The sequence below is a fragment of the Dipodomys ordii genome, unplaced genomic scaffold (assembly GCF_000151885.1).
Source record: "Dipodomys ordii isolate 6190 unplaced genomic scaffold, Dord_2.0 Scaffold11, whole genome shotgun sequence".
Taxonomy (NCBI): domain Eukaryota; kingdom Metazoa; phylum Chordata; class Mammalia; order Rodentia; family Heteromyidae; genus Dipodomys; species Dipodomys ordii.
In genome coordinates this window covers 15,844,719-15,864,202 of record NW_012267227.1, presented here as the reverse complement: position 1 = coordinate 15,864,202, position 19,484 = coordinate 15,844,719, and the positions used below count along the sequence as shown (strand labels likewise).

The following is a 19,484-nucleotide window of genomic DNA, read 5'->3' as shown; positions in this document are numbered from 1 at the left end:
TAAAGAAGAAAGGACCGCCAGGAAGTACACAGGTGGAGATCTTCTCTGTCCTGGAAGATGAGTTTCTGGACAGCCAGGCCAAGAGGACCAGTTGGTTGCAATAAGTATTTTGTTAGCACGAGAGCAAGAACATCACTTTTTAAAGAAATCTTTATTTTTTGCTTCTAATTTTATTTATTTATTTTTATTATTACAGAGGGGTTGCAACTACATAGGTCAGGTATTGAGTACATTTTTTAAGACATTTTCATTCTTTCTTCAGAAGATGCACAGTGGTTCAAACAGAGCTTTATTCCCTCCCCGGGACCATACGTAGACCAGAGGTAAGCCATTCCAGAATAGAAAGAAGCAAGGCAGTGTTTGATTCCCCCTAAACACTGTCCATTCGGCACCAGCTCGGTAGCTAGGGCGGGTGTCAGGAAGTGGTAGCTTCAGCAACAAAGATGCGCTTGTAGCCCTTGATCTCCTTGACCTCATTGCTGCTGATGAGGACTTGGAGCTGGCGGGGTCCAGCTTTGATGGGGTACAGCTCCAGATGAACTTTGATGGTGTGCCCGGGGCTCAGTGTTCCAAAGCTGAAAGTGAAAAAAACCTTGGGTGGGGAATGGAGGGTTCCCCATCCCACTTGGCAGCACCATCAAGCTTTCCCTTCCCTGAGGAGGGTGGGGACGTGGACCAGTGGAGACACCTCTTCTCAAACACCAGAGCAAGAGGTAGACAAGTGGCATCACTTACTTTTCCGAGATCTGCCCACTGAGGAGGCCGCTTCCCTCCAGTACCATGACACAGTTCGCCAGGGCCACAGTGAGGGTGTTGGTAAGAGTGATGTGGACTCTCAGGATCTTGCCCACCACAGCCTTCTCAGACACCTGTGTGGAGAGAAGACGGGGGGGGGGGGCATCTGCCCTTACTTCTGTAGTCCACTCAGTAACCTTCCTCCTCTGCCTCCTGGTGACCACCAGGGTCCCTATGTAGAGCTAAGGCACTGCTATTGAGGTAGAAGACCAGGAGCTGAGAATGTCTAAGGCCTGTTCTAGAAGATCAGACTACTCCAGGAAGCTACCAAACATAGAAATGGGCACCGAGCCGAAACCTGTCCCTATCCTGTCATGAACTGAAGTACCAGCTCCCTCAGAGACCTCACCTCAATAGTCAGGCGAGGGGGCTGCAGACAGAAGTCCTTTAGAACCAGGATGTTTCGCCCTGTCCCTTCAACCTTGGCAATGCCGGACACTCGGATCTGCTTCTCGTCTGTCAGCTTTTCTCTGTAATTGCTGTAGGGCAGCAGGAGTAGTGACTGGATCTCTAAGAATAGGCGAAAATCATCCTGAGTCAAGGAAATGTGTCAGAGGAGAGGGAGGTAGGGAATGAAAAGGAGGGAGAAAGAGAAAGTGGGAAAGAGAAGGAGGTAGGGAAATAAGGAAACGGAAGGAAGGGATATGTATATGAGCATGAGAAACACAGTTTGTGGAGAGAGAAAATGTGTGTGTGTGTGTGTGTGTGTGTGTGCATAGACTGCCCCCCAGAGCTCAACTGCTCTCTTACCTGGGCGGGGGGGCCTGATACCATAGGTTCAACAGTGGGCACATGGCTACCCACAGCCAGCCACGTCGCTGCCAGGGGTGAGTGTGGTATAATGTGGTGTATTGGGTTTCTGCCTCATACTAACCCTTCCCAACATCCACATTCAAGTCCACCATTTGCCTCCAGAGGGGGGGTCGAGCGCCGCCTCCATGCAGCAGGGCCTGCGCGCAGAAGTGCACCAGCAGCCTGATGGGCGCCTGCGTGTGGGCTCTGTCCGGAACTGTCTGGACATGCAGGATGAACAGCACGTCCTGGCCCCACTCCGGCGTCCTGGCCAGGTGAAGCTGCAGCCGCACGGGCGGATCCTCAAACTCCCCGGACCCCAGGAGATCCAGGAGGGATGAAGAGGCCCTTTGGGGTCCCAGCAGTGTTCTGGATGCCTTCATGAAGACGGACCGTTCCTCAGGAGACCCTGACAGCGTGGGAGACACGGGAAAGGCATCAGAGTGAGGACCAGAAACAACTCCCAGCTGTTATCCAGAAGTCCGGCTCCCAGCCATGTGATTAGCAGCCCAGGGAGGCAAGCCGGCCAGGCGGTATGGTGGACAGGACCCTGAGGACTAGTGCTGCTCAGTGCTGGCTTCAGGTTCTTGTTTATCACGGTCTTCATCGCTCCGTACTCAGATCTTTGACCCAGGGATGAGATCAGCTTGCTTCACAAGGATGCCCAAAACAGTTGTGTTAAGTAAATTGCCAAATGTAAGCACTCAGCACCAGTATTCATCACGGTCACCCTCTTCCTTCTCAGAGCCAGAGGCTTGTCTCCCGGACTGGCATCCTTTCTCCTAAAGCGTATGTTCCAACCTTTTCATCTCTTGCCCTTGGGAACTCCGAAACATCCAGGCTTAACCCAAATTTACACAAACTGTGGACTCCCCCAGGTCAAGTGTCTGGCTTACAAACCAATGTATTCTATGTAGTAGCTCACTTAACCTTTTGGGGTACTGTTATCCCAGAGGAGAAAGTAGGGGCATGAGGATGGTCAGACCATGAAGGCTTATACAGCCAGACCATGGCCGAGCCTTGTTTAGCCCTCAGGTGGCCTGACCCCACTCAGACTCTCCATGAAGATGTTTGCTCTCTCCCACAGACCCAGAGCTCTCCCACTCCTGAGTTTCTGTCTTTCCCGATCCTGTTACTCCTCTGCTTTGGACATAGGGAGATAGTGCTATTACCCTGGGAGAGAGTAACCAAATAACATACAGGATCTCACCAGATTCTGAGCTACTTAGGAGGAAAGTGATAGAAGGGTTCATGTTTTCAGGCCAGCCTGAGCAAAAAGTTAGTGAGACCCTAACTCAAAGAACAATTGGCATGGTACGTGTGGGTCTGTCATCCCAGCCACATCAGAGGTAGATATAGAGAAATCATAGTTAAAGCCTGACCCAGGCAAAATATTTGAAACCCTATCAGAAAAATAACTAAAGCAGTAAGGCTGGCAATAAGGCTCAAACTACCTAGTTCAACCCCCAGGACCACCAAAAAAAGAAATATACACACACATATACAGGACCTCCAATGAAAATTGAACTTCAGAGAAAAAGTAACTTGGGGTATGTTATATTGGATGCAACATATTTAATGCTGCATGAAACATACACTGAAAATCATGTCTGTTTAAACTTTAGTTTCTGAGAGTGAATTCTTTCTTTTTGGTGCATGAGGCTTGAACTCTGGACCTAGGCACTCTCTCTCAGCTCTTCAGCTCAAGGCTAGCACTCTACCACTTGAGCCACTTCCAGTTTTCTGGTGGTTTATTGTAGATAAGAGTCTCAGAGTCAGATTTTCCTGCCTGGGCTGGCTTTGAACTGTGATCCTTAGACCTCAGCCTCCTGAGTAGCTAGGATTACAGGTATGAGCCACCGCCCGGCAGTGAATTCTTTTTAATAGGTCACATTTGTTTAACTGAATTTATTTACATATTCCTAAATGTGTCAAACTGCCCCTGCACCCACACGGGCAGCATCTAGGAAAGCCCTTAAGAGATCTTCATGAAGAGGAGGTGATTGGCTGGTGATGGTTTTAACCCAGAGCCACCCAGCAGCCACACCCACCCTTCCCCAAATCCTAGGCCCAGGTACCTTCTGGATACTTGTAGGAGTTGGTGATGTCCTGGCGGTGGTCTGATGCTACCATTTTGGTGCTGATCTCCTTCCCAATGGAACTGGTGTCGTGGGCAAGGATTTCTTGGGCCTGGCCCTTCTCAAGAAGCCAAATGACTTCATCAGCATTCACCTCAGCAAACACTAAAGAGGTGTCATAGTCCAAGTGGACATCCCCTTCCCGGACAGCCCTCACAGAGGCAGGGCCACAGCAGAACATGCCTGTGAAGGCAACAGGAGTTATGGGGTGTGGGGCAGGGTGGCTAGCCATAGTTGTGGGAGGTAGAGAACAAGGATGAACAGTGGCACTAGTGACCCTCACTGTTGGGGTACCCACCTCCAAGACCAAGCTCTTTTGTTTCCATTAATTCATCTGACCCTCTCTGTAACTCTATGTGGCCCCCGTCTCCAACACTTTACAGGTAAGGATGACAGAACCGAGAGGCCCAGGTCGGAAACTACAACTGGGTTACAACTACAACTCTCACATGTCCAGTCACCTTCGTAGGCCTCCCAGGGAGCCTGTCCCCTACCACCACAGTCCTCACACACCACTGCTGGTTTGCTGAGGAGTAGGGTCCAGAACCTGCCACCCATTGTAGCCTGGTGGGAGGTCGTTCCGGATCATCCAGCACTCGTTCCAGACATGGAAGTTCCTGTGGAAGGAAGGAAGGAAACAGGACACAGTTTGTGTGTGTGTGTATGTGTGCGCTTGCAATCTGCTACCAACTTTTTGCTGGTTAATATGGATAAGAGTCTCTAGGATTTATCTGCCCCTGGCTGGCTTTGAACCGCGATCCTCAGATCTCAGCCTCCTGAGTAGCTAGGATGACAGGTGTGAGCCACTGACCCAGTTTCTTTTCTTTTTTTTTTTTTTTTTTTGGTCCGGTCGTGGAGCCTGAACTCTGGGCCTGGGCGCTGTCCCTCAGCTCTTCAGCTCAAGGCTAACGCTCTACCACCTAAGCCACAGCAACACTTCCGGCTTTTTTCTTATGTGGTGCTGAGGAATCGAACCCAGGGCCTCAGGCATGCAAGGCAAGCGCTCTACCACTGAGCCACCTTCCCAGCCCCCAGTTTCTTTTCTTTCTTTTCTTTTCTTTTCTTTTAATTTTTTTAAATCAGTTGTGGGGCTTGAACTCTGGGCCTGGGTGCTGTCCCTGTGTTCTTCAGCTCAAGGCAAGTGCCCTACCGCTTCAGCCACAGCACCACTTCCGGTTTTCTAGTGGTTTTTTTATTGGAGATAAGAGCCTCACGGACTTTCTTGCCCAGGCTGGCTTTGAACCACGATGCTCAGATCTCAGCCTCCTGAGTAGCTAGGATGACAGGCATGAGCCACCGGCACCCAGCTGGCCTAGTTTCTTAAGAATCTTGTCTCCCACTACCCTGTACCATTAACAGGCCTTAGCACTTACTATGGCTATAAGATTTGTGCCTACTTTACTGTCTCCATCTTCTTTTATTTTATGGCACCTGTTCTGGACTTGCCTGATATTTCCTCATGATTAGATCCAGGTAGTACATTCATAGATGGAATATTGTATAAGACATAAATCTTTTTCATATATACCATTCCTGCTTGAGTCAGAAGGGATTCAATCCCCCCCTCTCCCAGGAGTATATCTGTACATTCCAGGTTAAAGAACCTGCTTGCCTATTGAAACAGACTCCATCTTGATTTTATAGATAAGAGAACTGAAGCTCCTAAGAGGAAGGAGACTCCAGCGCCAGCAGCTAGTTTTCATGCAAGCCATGGAGTCTTAGCTGATAACTTGTTGGAAAAGGAAAACACAACAAACCAGAGTTGGGGTAAAGCAAAGGAGAAAAGTCTGAGGGAAAGAGATTTGAGGTGAATAAATAAAAGAACATACTGTCTCACAGGGAGAAGAAAAAACAGAGAGAAAGAAAGGCTGACAGAGGAAATCCAGACACAGCAATTCCAGGCAGCGAGTTTCCTGGAGGAAAAACAACAGTACAGACTCAGAGGAAAATGAGGTGAGTAAAGACTTTTGGGTCAGAGTACAGGACACACAACTGTGCATTTGGTTGAAGCTCTAGAAATTTCCCTCATATCTTTTGCACTCTGAAATAAGCTTCGTTGGTGATCTAATGAGCCAGAGCAGCTTTTGAGATGGGATTTATTCTCAGAACATCAAGGCCAGAAAGTACTAGATCATTTCATCCCTGACACTCTTACCATACTTTGTCTGGTTTCTGAGTTGGCAGCATCTCTGCATTCTGATCATAGTAGGTGTCGATGGTCAAATTTCCATCCATGCTGTGTGCAGAGCGGAAATTGGAAACCACTCGCGTTGGAACACCTAAGCATCGCATTACTGTTGAGAAGAAAAAGAAGGATCAGTGAGCTGATTTCGAGCAGAATTATTTTCCATGCATAACTTGTAACTTTCACGTTGGTGGAAGATCCTTTTAGATCCATGCCTGTAATGCCTTTATTCCCAGAGCACAGATAGAATCCTGTTGTCCATGGTATCCACTCACCAAAAGGCAAAAATCATTTGACAATCGCTTAAAACAGTAATTCGCCCAAGTTATCATTTAGGACTTTTCCTACTCAGCAGCTTTCAGGTTAAATGTGTGTGCATGTGTGAGAGAGAGGGTGAGGGGGGAGAGGGAAAGGGGGAGAGAGAGATCCTAAAACATTTGTTAATTAGAATTTTTAAAATTCTAATTCTTTTTCTTGTTATGGTTGGTCATGGGATTTGAACTCTGGGCCTGGGCTCTGACCCTGAGCTCTTCAGCTCAAGGATAGCGCTCTACCACTTGAGCCACAACACTACTTCTGTTGGTTTACTGCAGATAAAATTGGACTTTCCTGCCCAAACTGGCTTTGAACCGTGATCCTCAGATCTCAGCCTCCTCAGTAGCTAGGATTACAGGCATGAGCCACCAGCACCTGGCCTAAAATTCTAATTCTTGAGTTAATTGGCTTAACTTTTCTGAGTTTGTCTCCTTGTGTGTAACACAAGGAAGAATTGGACTATATAATCTTTCAGTCCTGAAGTCCTACTTGAAAACCAGAGCTTAGAAAAAGAAGACAATTAGAGAATGAATAGAAGGGCAACGCATTCTAGAGATAAAATGAATGTTACTGGAGATTCAGTGAGGTAGAAGAAGATTTTTGAAAAGGCAGCAGCGCCCTCTTGTGCCTACAATGGCTTTTTAGAAAGCGGAGTTACGATTTCACAGGTGTAGTCACACAAATCAGACTTTACAACTCTGCCAGGAACACACATACTACCACCACTGTCACCACCACTACCACCACCACCATCCCCTCACTTGACACAGATGGAATCAAGCCAAGAGCTGATGCACCCTGGGAACAGAGGTCCCTGCCTCTATCAGTGTGTAAGTAGCAAGTCAGAGACAGCCCACCCCACTTGCAAGGCAGACCGGGAATCTACTCCCATAGGCCGGGAGCATTACAGTGCTTTGGGAAGTAAAAGGATTATCAACTATGACAATTGCTGATTGCTGGTGGCTCAGGCCTAGAGTCCTAGCTATTCAAGAGGCTAGGATCTGAAGAAAAGTGTTCTAAATGATGAAAGGGATGACATCGATCAAGATACATTTGACTTATAAACTGACTTGTTGAACTTGTACAACTACTTAAGGATAAGAAAAATACAATTAAAAGAGAAAAGTTCTCTAGACCCCCATCTTCAAAATAACCAGCAAAAACCAGGACTAGGAGTGTGGCTCCAAGTGGTAGCACATCTGTTTAGCGAATGTGAGGTCCTGAGTTCCAAACCTTAGGATCACCAAAAAGAGAGAATTGTTTCAGTTCGCTGAGGTTCCTTGGAAGGAGCAGTATCATGAACTTTTGACCCTGAAGACCCAAGGTCACCTGTACAATGCCTACCTGGTCACCACATGGACTTCCCAGCCCACAGCAGGACCGGGAATGCTAGGAGCAATACAGTAGTCTCAGCCCATTTCACAAGTAAACAAATGAGATCACTTGATTTGAACACTTACATTTAATTACTCAAGGCTCACTCTCCTCTGTAGCATTGAATCTAACTGCCAGGCTGTGTTGCCCCTCTCAGAAAAGCCTAGAGCGTTGGCCCCTGTCTCTGTCCTCCCCATCATGAGTTAACCTGTCAGTCAGATGGACACTGACTGACCCCATGAGGTGTCTGGGCACCCTGGCAGGGGCCGGGGGAGGGTCCTCTGGCTTTGCCTTGGGGGAGACAGGAAGCATCCCAGCACCCATCTTCCTCCACCCATCTCTTCCATCTTCCAGATAGCAGGACCAACGACTTGGTGCTCAACTGTAAATAACTGATGACACCCATGCTTCTCAAGGCTAGTCAACAAGGCAACTTCTGCTTTAGGATTACAAGCAGCTCTCCCCCAGGGTGGAAACTAGCGGAGTGATTGCACCCCCCTCTCCCCCAAGACTGTATAGCGTGCAGGTTAAGCGCCTGCTCCCTGGCCACCCCTGGCTGAAGGTCAGGGCAACCTTCATGATCTCCTCAGGGCGATTCTTCACTCACCAGTACACATCACAGAGGCAAAGACCCAGCACTGTCCATACTTCACCGGTTGCCCGCCACTAGCTGACCACTGTCGCAGGATGGCCACACTGCCGTTCCACTCCAGCGGGCTGATGCCCGTGGAGTAGTCTTCTCCCCAGTTCCCCTGCAGCACCCCATTGTCGTCGTTGCTGTTGATCTGTGGAGGAGAGGCAGGTGGGTGAGGCGGGGGGCTCAGGCTGTCCTCAGCCAGGGCTCAGAACCTTCGGTCCTTACCATGGCGCTCACCACCCTGCACACGTACACCACGTTGTTCCGCTGAGAACAGTCCTTGGATGGGTTCATTAAGAAATACAGACTCTTGTTCAGGATCTCAAAGCAGATGTCTAGGATGCCCTCTTCAAACTTCCAAGACATCCCGAGGGAGAACAGAGAAGAGCAAAAAATGGATAGAATTCTGAAACTTTAACTCTCTTAACTGACTCTCAGGGATGGTGTGCATGTGTGTGGCCGGGTCGGGGTGGCGGGGAGAGACCTCAATGGACTTCTTTTTGTTGGGATGCAAAACTGTAGTTCTGGGGCTAGGAAAGTGGCTTAGTGGTAGAGTACTTGCCTTGCATGCATGAGGCCTTGGGTTCGATTCCTCAGCACCACATAAGCAGAAAAAGCCAGAAAGTGGTGCTGTGGCTCAAGTGGTAGAGCGCTAGCCTTGAACTGAAGAGCTCAGGGACAGCGCCCAGGCCCAGAGTTCAGGCCCCATGACTGACAAAAACAAAAAACCTGTGTAGTTCCAACAGAAAAGGCAAAAGAATTTTTAGAGAGTAAGTGATCTCTGTTGGCTGAAAAGATCAAGGGAGGGTTTCAAACCTACCATATTTGGAAAGAGAGGGTAGACAAGAAGAGACTCTGGGGACATTTACCTGAGGCTTTTGACTATAGTAGGAAAGAAACCACATTAGCTGTGGTCGGTGGATGAGAAATGAAAAGCTGTCCAGGGCCCGAGTTCCCTCTGTGCATTAAATGACTATTTGCTCTTTATTGTAGAACCCTACCACTCACTTTTTTTTTTCAGTTACAGTCAAGTACTTTGGTTACGTTTTTCACAAAAACTCATCATCTTTTGGAGCTACTATCCATCTTTGGATGTGTTATTGGATTAAGCAATATGGTACCTTCAGAAATTCTAGTGGTGGGGAGGGGAAATGGGGAATGCAGGGCCTGGCCACTCTTTTCCTGTAGAGGGCAGATCTTACTTGGCCACAGGCTCTGTCCCAGCCGTTAGAGCATGAAAGCAGACATAGATATTTCAATAGATAAGCATGGCTGTTTTGCATTAAAATGTTATTTATAGACCCTGAAATTCATACTTCATATAATCACTAATGTTACAAAATATTCATTTTTTTTGGGTGGTAATAGGATTTGAACTCAGACTCATGCATTTGCTAGGCAGATGCTCTTACTACTTGGGTAATACTCCTTGTCTTTTTTTGCCTTTAGTCTTTAAAAAAAAAAACAAAACACAAAAACAGGTAAGGGCCTAAATTTTGCCTAGGATGGCCTGGATTGTGATCTTCCTACCTATGCATCTTGTGAACCTGGGATTATAAAAGTGATAGACCATACACCTAGATATTCATATACACAAGATATTCATTTTGAAACTTTCTTTCAAAAGAATAATATTTTAAAATGTGAGGACCATTCTCATAAGTCCCCTTAGTGAGACTTATGAAAACAGGCAGAATTCCAGCACTTGGAAGGCAGAGGAAGGAAGGAGGATGGCTGGTTCATGGCCAGCCCTGTGTCAAACTAGCCTTACCTCCCTACACACGTATTTTTTAAAGGCAGTAGGTAATATCTGGTCCATTAGTTACCATTTGCAATCCCCTGAAATGGATGAAGGAAGACATAATCAATTAGTCACTATTGAAGCTGAGAAATGAGCACGTGAAGGTTCATGTTAGAGGCCAGTCTACTTTGGGGTTATTTTAAGCCTTTCATAATGAAACATCAATTGCTAAAAAGGAAAAGCATCTCCTTTCCTTGCTTCTCTCACTGGGGGAAAAATGGGCCCCGGAATTCACGCTGTGTTCTTTGTTCCCTGTCCTTCATAAGCTAACAGTTGTCCCAGGACCAGCTTTAACAATCCCACCCCAGGCCCACCTTGAGGTGATAGTGTTACCTGACCATAGTTCCAGGGCCAGGAGGTAATAGCACTTTTATTGCCCTTGTAAACAAAGCCATAATCACTCATAATATACTCCTGTAACAGTATTTCACTTGGTAGGTAGACATCGTCCTCTGAGTGGTAAAGAGTAGCAGATGGAGTAAATCCCCAAACCGGAAAAACAAAAAACAGAGCAATAAAATTAAAATCCAGTAATAACAGTATTTTAGGCAACTAGAACTATAGCCAGTGAATTAATGGCAGCAGATACTAAGACTGACTCCTTCAAAGTCTACCATAAATTTGTTGGAAATCTATACTTTAAAAAATATGAACTGTAAGTTAAATATAATTAGAACCAAGATTATGTGCCATCTGCTAAATTATTTTTTAACATCACACGGTGCATATTTTTATCATGCCATTAAAAAAATTCTTTGGGAAAAAAAATTCTTTGGGGCTGGGAAGTTGGCTCAGTGGTAGAGCGCTTGCCTTGAGCTGAAGAGCTGAGGGACAACGCCCAGGCCCAGAGTTCAGGCCCCACGACCGGACCCAAAATAAAATAAAAAATAAAATAAAATACAGGGCTGGGAAGGTGGCTCAGTGGTAGAGCACTTGCCTTGCATGCATGAGGCCCTGGGTTCGATTCCTCAGTACCACATAAGAAAAAAAAGCCGGAAGTAGCGCTGTGGCTCAAGTGGTAGAGTGCTAGCCTTGAGCTGAAGAGCTGAGGGACAGCGCCCAGGCCCAGAGTTCAGGCCCCACGACGGGACCAAAAAAAAAAAATTCTATGTTTTTGGATTCTTTTTAAATTCTTTATTTTAGGTTTAGAGCTGGGCATTGCAGCACCTGCATATAATCCGAGCACTCAGGAAGGCTGAGGCAGGAAGATTGAGTTTAAGAACAGCCTGGACTTAAATAATAAGACCCTGTGTCATAAAGAAAAAAAATGGTATTTTTCATGAGAGCACACAACAACTTATTACATAGATATGCAGTGGTTTATCTTCTGGGATTTTCTCAGAAGAACCTCACAGAACATTCTCGATGGATGCGGTTAGCATTACTGCCAGGAGCAGGCCTTACCTGGACTCCAGGGATTAAAAAGCAGGATGAAAGCCCCTACTGGGTAAGTTGCACTATGACCCTGGCCCTGAGAGATCTCTAGCTTCAGCATGTAGTGGCCAATAACTGCACTGGCCGATGAGAAAATGGAGACTTGGAGAGAGTTGGAGTCCAAGATGAAGTCAGAAGTACTCCAGACATTGCCATGCTGGGTCTGGGTCTGGTTGAATGAGAATATAGCTTGTGTCCCTAGCAGCTCCGTGGGCTTGGGTCCTGGGTAGGAGAGAATGACCCCAGAAGGAGGCTTAAAAATCTATGTATCACATGATTTCTGCAAGGCCTAAAGCTTACCCACATTCCCCCCACATCTTGCTCGTCTTTATGGCTGGGGGTTTTATTGTTTCTCAGGAAAACCACCTATGATCTTGGGGCTGTGTTTTATTTGTTGGTTTAATCTATAAATGGGGTTCACAATAGTGCCCATCTCAAAGCCTATCACAGGGGATGAATGGGATAGTATGTGTGTGAAGTTGTAGCACAGTCCCTGTGGACTTAAAGGTTGGCCATTATAAACAGGGTACAGGTGGCTCATACCTGTAATCCTAGCTACTCAGGAGGCTGAGATCTCAGGATTCTGGTTCAGAGCCAGTTCAGGCAGGAAAGCCTGTGAGACTCTTAACTCCAATTAACCACCAGAAAACCACAAGTGGCACTCTGGCTCAAAGTGGTAGAGTGCTAGCCTTTAGCCAGAGAGCTTAGGGACCGTGCCCAGGCCCTGAGTTCAAGCCCCACAACCAACCAAAATAAAAATAAAAAAGGTTGGCTGTCATAGTCACAGGTACAGATTGCTGAGCTGCCAAATCATTCCTAACAGCACCAACAGAGTACTCAGCGTGAGAGCGTGAGGGTCCGAGGCACCCCAGGAGAGGAGAGGGAAAAAGCTTCAGAAAGGAGGAACAGGGCAGCTGGGCATGGAAGGCTTGTAATCCTAGCACTCGGGAGGCTGAGGTAGGAAGATCGCAAATTCAGGGTGAGGCTGGGTTTACATAGCAAGACCCTGTCTCAAGGAGAAAAACAACAACAACAAAGCTAAGTACCACACTTATTATCATCCTAGCCAAGGAAACAGATCAAAGGACCCTGATTCAAAGCCTCAAAGCCAGCTTGGGCACCCGAATCTGCAGACTCATATCTCCAATTAAAGATGCAAATGAAGCGAGGCCCTGAGTTCAAGCTCCAGTACCAGCAAGGGCGGAAGAGGGGAGGGAAGGGCTGCAAAGGAACTTTCTATTTTAGGGGAACCCATAGAGGTCCCTGGGGGTAGGAAAAGCTCACCAGTCTCAGCCACAAAGGTGATGTGGTCCTTCCGAGGCTGGAAGGGTCGGTTGAAATTTAGCCTTATGTTGAAGGCCTGGCCTCTGCGCAGGATGAGATGCTTCACGCCCATTTCCTGCGTGTGGTGGTCCTTGTTGTTCTTGGGAGTCTGCAGGTCCACAGATCGGAGCTCCAAGTCTGCCACTAGGAGAGAGGCAAGACAGACCACTGCCCAGCTGTGACTGACTGGCATACTCACAACTCCTAAGTTGTTTCTGTCTCTCCTGTACTAGTTCTTCTGCCTCCTTGTCTCCTAATTGTCTGACTCTCTCTCTCATGGGGCAAGTCACCAGATCCTGGTTAGGAGACCCTGAGTACCTCGATCCTGGTGACATCCATGCTTGGACCTGCGACACCATACCAGAGCAAAATGCTACTAGATTCCTGAAAGCTACTCTGTCATCCTGTGGCATAGTAATAAGTAATAGAAATGAGTTTATCCAGAATTAAAATAGTCAAAGGCAACAACTACTGAACACACTACTCATGACAACTCATGGTATTGCTACTGTTTATAGGCAAGAAGTTTTAGCTGGTGCATGGGACCGGTGGAATGGATCAAGCAGTAACCAGGGCTGCTTAGCAAGGGCAAAGCTCTGAGTTCAGATCCTGGTACTCCAGAAAAAAAATTGTAAGCATTTGGCCATCAGCCTGTGAAGACAGCAGATGGGGTGGTTGCTGCAGATTTAGATTTGCTGCCTAGCTGCCCAAATGCTGATACTCAATTACTCTCACTCTCTCCTCATGCCCAACTGAGACAAGAAGCTTTTTTTTTTTTTTTTTTCTGTCATGTGGCTTAAACTAGGGGCTTGGGTGCTACCCTTTAGCATTTTTGCTCAAGGCTAGTGTTCTGTCATTTTGAACTACAGTGCCACTTCGGTTTTCTGGTGGTTAATTGGAGATAAGAGTGCCACAGACTTTCCTGCGTGGGCTGGCTTTGAACTGCGATCCTCAGGTCTCGGCTAGGATTAAAGGCATGACCCACCAGTGCCTGGTTCAGGAAACTATTTGAAATGTCATGGAAGACTTCAATCCTTCAAATTCTTGTATAACTTTGACTATATGGTGAAGGTGCACTTAAAATGACAGATTTAAGGGGTTGTGCTCCTATATTTGCATTTGATTTCAATTGTTTTTGTTAAATGTTATCTTGTGCTTAAGAACGGAGTTGTATTGAACATTACTGAGTATTTTGAATCTATCTGTGTAGCTAGGATTACAGGGGTGAGCCACCAGAACCTGGATGCAGGACGGTTTTTCAAGCTTGGTGTATACTGTGACTGTGTGAATTTTCTCCTTCAATGTCAACCTTTAATCTTCAAGATTTAGTAAGAGTTAGACACTGGTAGCTCTTGAGACCTGGAGGATCATGGGTCAAAGCTCGTGTGGGAAGAAAAGTCTGTGAGACCTCGTCCCCAATTAACCAGCAAAAGGCCAGGCTGAAGGTATGACTCAAGTGGTAGAATGCCCACTGTGCACAAGGAAGTTAAGCAAGAGCATAAAGATCTGAGTTCAAGCCCTAGTATGGCAAAAAAAAGAAAGGAAAGGATAGGATCAATCTTCTTACAAAGATAATACCTCCTAGAGGTCCACCACCCTGAGAGCTCATGTAGCACAAAGAGGTAGTGAGAAATATCTAGAAGCCCTAACAGGGGTGGGACAACTTTCCTGGATGCTAGAAACAGCATAATCCCTACCAGCATAGCTCCTAAGTGCAACCAGCGCAGTGTATCCTTTTACCCAGGATTCTTCCCGTTTGGGAAGCAAAGGAGGAAGAAGAGGGAAGATGTCTTTCTTTCTGTGCCCAAAGTTGCAGGTCATGATGCAATTCGTCCTCCATTGGACACTTAGATGTTTTTTTTTTCATCCCACTTAATATAATTATGCATTTGGCTCACGAAAGGGCTTTTTGTGTCAAGGAGACATGAGCATAAAAGGAAAGGCTCCCAAGGAAGCCAGAAAGAAGAGCCAAGAGAATCAAGAAGAGATTCAACAATGCAGGAAATTCAGCAGAATCAATTAAAAAAACAACAACAGATAAAACATGTCAGCACCCACAAGACCTGACTTGGCTGTGGTCCCACTGAAGTTAATGACATAAGTAGGAGAAAAGGTAAGCTCCAGATACAAGACTCCTGGCACTTGTCTGACTAATACAAAGACACAAGTAATAAAAGGATCAAGTTATATCCGAATGTATTATCAGCCTTACAAAAAAAAAAGACATTAAGACAGCCATTTACATGTAAGGAATTCTGAGAAATGAAATGCCTGTCTTTTGAGAAACTAAAGCCTGAGACAATTCTGCGCTTATGCATGGCTCCATGTACCTGTTTGGGTCTGGTCTTGGAGGCAGCCATCCCATGGAGGTTTTCTTTCTTGGTTACTGTCTGTCAGTTTCTCTATTTTCCACAGAGCATTGAATAACATCTAGAGCTAGCCTTCTGTCATCTTCCTGAACCCAGATTCCCTCATGCAAGAACAAAGCATAATACCTAATTTCAGAAAAGTATGGATTATGTTTATGGTCAGTTGCAAGAGCATTTTTTAAATATCTGAAATGGTTTATATTCTCATAACTCTCTCTGTTGTGTATGTGTGTGCGTGCATGCATGTGTCCTTCAGTGCTGGAGTGTTAACTCAAGCCCTCACGTTTGGTGAGAATGTATTCTACTGCTGAGCCACCATACCTCAGTCCTGTTTTGGGTACTGATTACTTTGAGCCTGGAATGCAATCTGCCTATGTTTTATGCTTCCATTGTAGCTGGTATGACAGGCATACATACCGTGTCCAACTTCTTTCTTGGAGATGGTGTAACAGAGTTGGTTTTTTTTATTGCCCAGACTAGCCTCTTGACCTCTGTCTCCCAAGTATGAGTCATCAGTGCTTGGCTTATGATGGAGTATTAATACTGCTCCCCACATGCAGAGGGTACTGGGCAGAGCTAGGACTCAAGCCAGCCAGGCTGGCTCCAGAGACTGCCCTCCTAACGTCCACAGGTCCCTGCCTTCCCTGGAGCCTCTCCCGGGATCTTTGCTGAGTATGTGTACATCAAGGCCAAGGAGCGATCCAAATGTTGACCTGTAAATTCCTCTTCTAGGATTCTTTTAAAAATAAGATGATCAGGGCTGGGAAGGTGGCTCAGTGGTAGAACGCTTGTCTTGCATGCCTGAGGCCCTGGGTTTGATTCCTCAGCACCACATAAGCAAAAAGAAAAAAGCCGAAGTGGCATTGTGGCTCAAGTGGTAGAGCGCTAGCCTTGAGCTGAAGAGCTGAGGGACAGTGCCCAGGCCCAGAGTTCAGGCCCCACAACCGGACCCAAAAAAAATTAAAAAAAAAAAAAGATGATCAGTGGTAGACAAAAATATAAGCATAAGGATTTTCGGTGTGACTTAAATATCCTTCAATCACAGTTGGATATTAAACCTTATTTCTTTCATCTGATGTTATCAGCAAAGAGGACACCAAGAGGAAGAACAACAACAAAACAAAGACTATAGAGGAAAAACACTCTCTAGATCCTAGAGGGAAATCGGCTCCCTAGATATTAAAAAGCAAAAAGTAAAAGTGACTGAAACCCAGCATGTTGCAGATTCTCTTTAGGCAGTGGAGTTGTGGGACAGGTGTCTTGAAGTTTTTCAGTGTTTGGACATGTCTTCCTTTTGTAGTTAGGAGAAAGTGTTACTTTGATTAAAGACAGGTTTCTGAGCAGGTGAGGCAACATAGAAGCCACACTTGAGGATTAATTTGGCTGTGGTTGTTTAGCCTAGACCGGAGGGGAAAAAAGAACAAAGGTGGGGAGAGCTGAGAGAGTTCTGTTGCAACCATCTAAGGCAAAGACTAATGAGGACTTAAATACAGGTGTGGGTAAGAGGAAAGGCGGGACCACCCTACTACATGCAGCAGGCTGATGGCTCTGCATTGGAATGTCTTGACTTGTAGAGATGCCAGCGAGTATGGATGAAGACCCAGGCCAGGTAAAGGGGTCCACTGCCAATGCCTAGATCCCTCCCGATGAAGACAGCAAAGGGTAAGGTACATGCAGCCCAGCCGGCAGAGAGAAGTGATTCCTGCCACCAAATGCCAGGTGGGCTCAGTCCCTTCTCTTCTAGTTAATCTACTTTTCTTTGTCCGCTTCTCAGTATTAGTGTCAATGTGAGGACTTTAACAAATATTTCACGCTTTTGCTTCTTCCCTCTTAAAAATTTATAAATATATATTCATATATAGGTATGCATATATATATGTGTGTGTGTGTGTGTGTGTGTGTGTGTGTGTGTGTGCTAAGTTTACTGTCCTATTCTATACTTCTTTCAACTATGCAAGAATAAAAACGTCTTAAAACAAAATTTCAAACCCAAATCCTTAAGCTGAGAAATCAAAGCCTTCCAGAGTATGGTTCGAACATGTCCTCCATATCGTGGCCTCCAAATAGAGCATGACCACAGCTAGGTGGATGGCTCCTGCCCCTTCCTTAATATCTAAGTCTCCTTCGTACCAGTTCTTCCAGCCAAACTTTGCATCCATCTCCTTCCTGAAATCCTTTCCAAGCATTTCAGAAAACAGAAATACCTCAGTCCCTGCAGCAATGCTTCTATATCCATATTAGGCTACTAAGCTCCAGGCTTTAAGTGCACAGTATCTTCCTGCCCCTACCTATAACTACCCAATGAGATATCAAGAAGATAACAACAACCTATGTTGTTTGAGGGTATTTGGAAATGGACTGTCATATCCTGATAGAGTCTGATTCACATAAACTTTTAAGAAATAAGTTGCTATCCATCGAAATGTAAAGTGGAAGCCGGGTACTAGTGGCTCACGCCTATAATCCTAGCTACTCAGGAAGCTGAGATCTGAGGATCGAGGTTCAAAGCCAGCCTCGGCAGGAAAGTATGTGAGACTCTTATCTTCAATAAACCACCAGAAAACCAGAAGTGACACTGTAGCTCAAGTGGTAGAATACTCGCCTTAAGCTGAAGAGCTGAGGGACAGTGCTCAGGCCCAGAGTTCCAGCCCCACGGCTGACCAAAAAAAAAAAAAAAAAGTAAAGTGGAGGTGACCTTTGATCCAACAGTTACTCTTAGAAATTTTCCACATGAAAATATTTTCACACATGTGCAAAATTCTATCAAAGGAGACAGCCAATTTTCTTTTTTTTCGGGGGAGGGGTCCGGTTGTGGGCCTGAACTCTGGGCCTGGGCGCTGTCCCTCAGCTCTTCAGCTCAAGACTGGTGCTCTACCACTTGAGCCATAGTGCCACTTCCGGCTTTTTTTTTTGCTTATGGGGTGCTGAGGAATCAAACCCAGGCCCTCAGGCATGCAAGGCAAGTGCTCTACCACTGAGCCACCTTCCCAGCCCTTTATTTCCAATTTTTGATAAACTAGTACATACTGATATCACTAAGATTTTTAAAAATCAAAATTTTAAGTAATGCGTAATATAATATATATCTTTTTTATTTTTTTATTTTTTAATATATATCTTATATAATGTCTTATATACCACATAATACATGTGTAATATATAATCTTATTTTTATAAAACAACTTTATATAACGCAGCACTATCTGGAAGCAAATGGTTTCATTGTGCTTTCCAATAGGAAATTGGGAGTGTCTATCTAAAGTCTTTAGGGACCTCCTCAGATTACCCAAGGCCATTATTGCCCCAAATTTCAGCTTCAGGAAAGAAAACGAACATCTGTATGTTCTATGCCCCAAGGTCCAAATGAAGGTGGAGAACCAGGAGGCAGGAGCTGGATTATACAATAAACCATGAACTGTCATATCAGTATCACCTCTGCTGCCCCTTTCCTGTGTCCCCAGTACTCACCAGGATCCATCTCCCTCCTTCTCCCGATGGCCGAGCCCTGAGCTAGTCAGCCTCAGAATTCCATTACTAATAGCCTCTCTGAGCGTTTAGAGCCGTCCTACTAGAAACTTTCCTTCCATCCTGGAATTGGGTGGAGCTATCACTTCCTCCTCCTCCCAATCCTACTCTGAAATTTCCCGTTGTTAAGGGTACATTTTAGCTTAAGGAAAGGAGCTTCTGCTTTAAGCCTTTACACTTGTGGAGGGGATTTGTTTCTGTGATCTCCCTTGTAAGCTGGGGAGACTCAAGTTATTTGGAAGGAAAGCTCGGCTTGTGTCTGCCCTTTTGCACCTCCATCCCTTCATTCTTAACCAGATCAGTCTAGCATGGACCAAGAGTGTCAGCACTGGGATGGGAAGGCCCAAAAGACAGCATCCCTGAGGAAGGTAATGGACAAATGGTTACAGATGAGGCTCATTACTGCCCAGAGAGCTTTGCATCTTGAAGAAAAACAAGGCATGTTGAAATGATGAATTATGCTGTAGATTATTAAAAATAAAGTTGACAGACTTTCCAGTCTGGGGCTATGATGTCAATTTAGGAGACATGTAGGAGACAAAAGCCTTTGTGTAAGAAAAGCACTGTTTACACAGATAGACTCCTCATGACTGATCGTGACTTCTTTTTTAAATATTTGAAGAAAGTGCAGCCAGGATCCTCGTGAACACACCTGTGTGTGTGTTTGAAGCTGCTAATCCGTGTGCCATCCATGCCAAGGGAGGAAACCGTCATGCCCAAAGATGTCCAATTAGCTCAGGGGATGTGGGGAGAGAGACCTTAATTAAAGGTAGTTTTTAATGGCATTTTGTGGTAA

The 19,484-nt window shown here is 45.8% G+C and overlaps 1 protein-coding gene across 1 annotated transcript; it reads right to left on the bottom strand.

The window, feature by feature from the left end:
* Positions 1-415: 415 nt before the first annotated feature.
* Tgm7 (transglutaminase 7) lies at positions 416-18,641 on the bottom strand. The gene is made up of 13 exons (XM_013009983.1): positions 18,632-18,641; positions 12,756-12,938; positions 11,442-11,693; positions 10,371-10,489; positions 8,462-8,590; positions 8,207-8,384; positions 5,881-6,019; positions 4,239-4,342; positions 3,666-3,908; positions 1,670-1,996; positions 1,145-1,305; positions 736-869; positions 416-575 (listed from the first exon to the last, which is right to left on the bottom strand). Exons 1-13 carry the CDS (start codon positions 18,639-18,641, stop codon positions 416-418), a joined length of 2,139 nt encoding a protein of 712 aa, XP_012865437.1.
* Between the last annotated feature and the right edge of the window lie 843 nt (positions 18,642-19,484).